The sequence below is a fragment of the Papaver somniferum genome, chromosome 11 (assembly GCF_003573695.1).
Source record: "Papaver somniferum cultivar HN1 chromosome 11, ASM357369v1, whole genome shotgun sequence".
NCBI classification, from domain to species: domain Eukaryota; kingdom Viridiplantae; phylum Streptophyta; class Magnoliopsida; order Ranunculales; family Papaveraceae; genus Papaver; species Papaver somniferum.
Window position 1 is genome coordinate 108763466 of NC_039368.1, and position 3959 is coordinate 108767424.

General features: G+C 36.8%; 1 protein-coding gene across 1 annotated transcript; it reads left to right on the plus strand.

Annotated features, from left to right (window-relative positions):
* The first annotated feature begins 247 nt into the window (after positions 1 to 247).
* LOC113320625 (laccase-7-like) lies at positions 248 to 3561 on the plus strand. Its single transcript, XM_026568526.1, has 6 exons — positions 248 to 526; positions 1246 to 1397; positions 1634 to 1878; positions 1971 to 2099; positions 2183 to 3148; positions 3227 to 3561. Exons 1-6 carry the CDS (start codon positions 422 to 424, stop codon positions 3355 to 3357), a joined length of 1728 nt encoding a protein of 575 aa, XP_026424311.1. The 5' UTR covers positions 248 to 421; the 3' UTR covers positions 3358 to 3561.
* Positions 3562 to 3959: the final 398 nt, after the last annotated feature.

Below are 3959 nucleotides of genomic sequence, written 5' to 3' on the forward strand. Positions count from 1 at the left end.
AACTTTGGTCGTTACTCGTCTGATAAGGAAGCTTCTAACGCATCCATCTTTTATAGAAAGATGAGAGTAAAAAGATAGATTGTATTTTGACTAATGCTGTCACGCAATCACAAAGATCAATCCAGTCACCATTAATTATCATTTCTCTCTTTCGTGTATTTTTCCTTGACTTGTGTAGTTTTGGTATGTTGTCTCCCCTTCAGATTATCTATATATAGACATCATATTTCATTCTCTTACAACAACATCCATCTGCTGTCTAGTTTTCTAGCTTGTTTGATCTACCATATATAACAAACATATAGCAAGCTTCCCTCTCTCTAAGTATATCGATCCCCAGTCAACTCTAGTGCAAATCTTCATCTTCTACGTCGTCTAATTACATAGACAGTACGTAGCTGTTTACATATACATCATCGCCATGATCAGCATGGAACGTCTTGTGTTGTTTCTCGTCTGTGCTACTGCTGCTTGTGCTCTACTTTCTTCTTCCGCTTCAGCTAAAGTCGTTGAGCACACTTTTGATGTAAATGACTGGAACTCAACAGAAGTCTTTAGATAATTGTTCTTCCTTTTTCAACTTTCGTATATTTTGTTTTCTCGATTTTCCTTTTAAGTTTCAATATTTTAGGAGTTGCGTAGTTTTAGCTCTAAATTCATGATTATATGCATATAATACGTGGAACAACATCATGCATTTTGGACATTAATTACCATCGATTTGTTTTTCTTGATCAGTCATGATAATATTTGAAACCAAACGTGATATTCTGCCATGCATCCAATTCTTCACCCAGCAAGTTTTTTTTTTTCCTGAACAGCTGAACTTCTTTTGAAAATATTCAAGTGTATATAGTAATTTAATCTAGCTTACTTTATCTGACAAAGAGGTTTACCAACGAAAATTTGTTAATTATCTGTTTCATTTGCCGCCTTGTAGTAGGTTACTCTTTCATGGTTTTGGAAGTGTCAATTTTTTTGGTTCAAACCTTGTTTTCTCCTGCAATATTTTATTAGTTAGTTGGTAGTAATTTTCTTTTTTGAAAATGAAAGGTTATATTGGAAAGAAAAGAGAGTAAGTACAAGAGTTGGTAGTAACTTATTGATTACTCTAATTAACGAATATGCTTAGTACGGTCGAATATATAATCAACATCTGATAATTTCTTCGGCAAAAACTGCATACTAAAACTAAATTAAGTAATAATGTTTTCCGTTCTAACGTAATTATGTTTGTTGCTACAGGTAGGTAATTTTACTGTCACTAGAATGTGCCAACAACAAGTTATAACAGCGGTGAACCGCAGTCTCCCTGGCCCAACCATAAGCGTCAACGAAGGCGACACACTTGTAGTTCATGTGCTGAACAAATCACCGTACAATCTCACCCTCCACTGGTAATTCGTTCATTATCGTTCAAATAGCGCATATATGCATCACTTCAAATCTTCAATGATCTTGCGGAGCACAATTCGATGATTTGCTTCTGGTCGTCTATCATTTCTGAATTTTCTTATATATATTAGATTATCAATTAATTAATAAGACTATATAGTAAAACAGGATCTTCTTATCTCATTTTCTATTTTTTAATAAGCAAAATTAATGTATTGTTGTGATATTTTTCGAGCAGGCACGGAATATTTCAGCTATTTAGTGGATGGGCCGACGGGCCAGCATATGTAACTCAATGTCCAATACTACCAGGGAACAGTTTCACCTACAGATTCAATATCACTGGCCAAGAAGGAACTCTATGGTGGCATGCTCACACCTCTTATCTCCGCGCCACTGTTTACGGTGCCTTGATTATCCGTCCTCGACCCGGTCGAAAATACCCATTCACTAAGCCAAAAAAAGAATTTCCAATCTTATTAGGTACTGGTGGTATATACGAGTCTTTATTAACTAAATTCTGAAAAATTATTTTCTACCTTCTGACTAAAAATACCCGGTATGTGTATATTCAGGTGAATGGTGGAACGCTAATGTGTATGATGTTGAGGAAGAGTCTTTGAACTTTGGTGGTGCACCAAATATTTCTGATGCTTATACGATCAACGGCCGTCTTGGCGATCAGTTCCCATGTTCTGCAAACCGTAAGCATATCTATATGCTAGTTATCATTCATGTCTTCTGACTAAATTGCGAGTTACTAATGCTAATATATTTGTTGGTGCAGAGACACACACAATCCAAGTGGAAAAAGGCAAGACCTATTTACTTAGAATCATCAATGCTGCACTCAATAACCAGTTCTTCTTCAGCATAGCCAATCACAACATGACAGTTGTTGCAGTCGATGCAAGTTACACAAACCCTTATGTCACAGACGTAGTTGTTACCGGTCCAGGGCAAACTACGGATGTTCTCTTAAAGGCCAATCAACCTGTTGGAGATTATTACATGGCAGCACACCCGTATATCAGTGCTGCTGGAATTCAGTTTGTCACAAATGCCACGGTCGGCATCATCCAATACAAAAGCAGTCGTTCTAGAAATTCCTCCTCCACTCCAATCATGCCAACCTTACCAGCTTTCAATGACACACCCACTGCTCACAAATTCTTCTCAAATTTAACTGGTTTGAAAACAGGGCCATTCTGGGTACCTGTACCAACAAAAATAGACGAGAAGATGTTTATAACCTTTGGGTTAGGAGTTAGTCCCTGTGGCGCCAACAGAAACTGTTCAAACAGCCCGTTCGGAACAAACCTGCGATTCTCAGCAAGTATGAACAACCACTCGTTTGAATTACCTTCGACATTGTCAATGTTGGAGGCACATTACAATAACGTTTCTGGGATTTACACCGAAGATTTTCCTAACAACCCACCATTAGTATTTGATTATACTAATTCGAATTTAAGTTTCGGTCTAGCTTTCACAGAAAAGTCAACTAAAGTTAAGAAGTTGAAATTCAATTCTACAGTCGAAATGATATTCCAAAATACCGCTTTGATTGGAATTGAAAATCACCCTATTCATCTGCACGGGTTTAACTTCCATGTTTTAGCTCAAGGATTTGGAAATTATAATTCCACTGAGGATGAAAAGAAGTTCAACATGGACGATCCTCAGGAGAGGAACACCATTGGCGTGCCAGCTGGTGGGTGGGCTGTTGTCAGATTCCGTGCCAATAATGCAGGTAAAATTACAAACACACCCCCACGTACTTTCAAGCCATTAATCATCCTTTCCTAACTAAACTCTTAATCTTGTACAGGTGTATGGTTCATGCATTGCCACTTGGATGTACACATGCCATGGGGTCTAGGGACGGCGTTTGTAGTTGAGAATGGACCAACAGCAGCAACATCGCTCCGTCCACCACCTTCTGATCTCCCCAAGTGTTAATAAGCCTTTTTCTTTCTGTTTCTGGTTTGATTTATTTTTTGTTCCTTCGATTAAACGGAACAAAGTCAAACTGTAGCGTATTTGTGTGCAATTGGTGAAATTATTATGTTTGTCAAATGTAATAAAAACCATAATATATTTTATTTTATTGGGATTGTATTCAGTTAAAACTAGAAAAATGAAACGAAATTAAATATTTTTCAATACAAGGTCCGACTCGAAAAGAGACTTCACTTTAAAACGATATTATAAGACTATATAAGAAATGAAGCGACTTTGTTATCATATTTTTTTAGCTAACTCAAAATATATTCACAGTTAAAGGGATTGTAAAAGTAAAAAAATTGGACAAGGTCATGAAAAGCTATAAAAAGAGAAAATGGCAAAATTATCTAAATCTGAAATCACTAGTACCCGCACTCCCAATATTAGTTAAGAGAGTTGGCCTTCCTTGAAACGTTAAAACAGTCTTCAATTTTTGACATAGTATCAGCAGAGAAATTCATTTCTCGGTATACATGTCTAAACGTAATTCTTGCGTACAAAGTCTTCAATTTTGTCCATCTTCCCATCACACACTGCACTTTTCGAATCGGATGCAA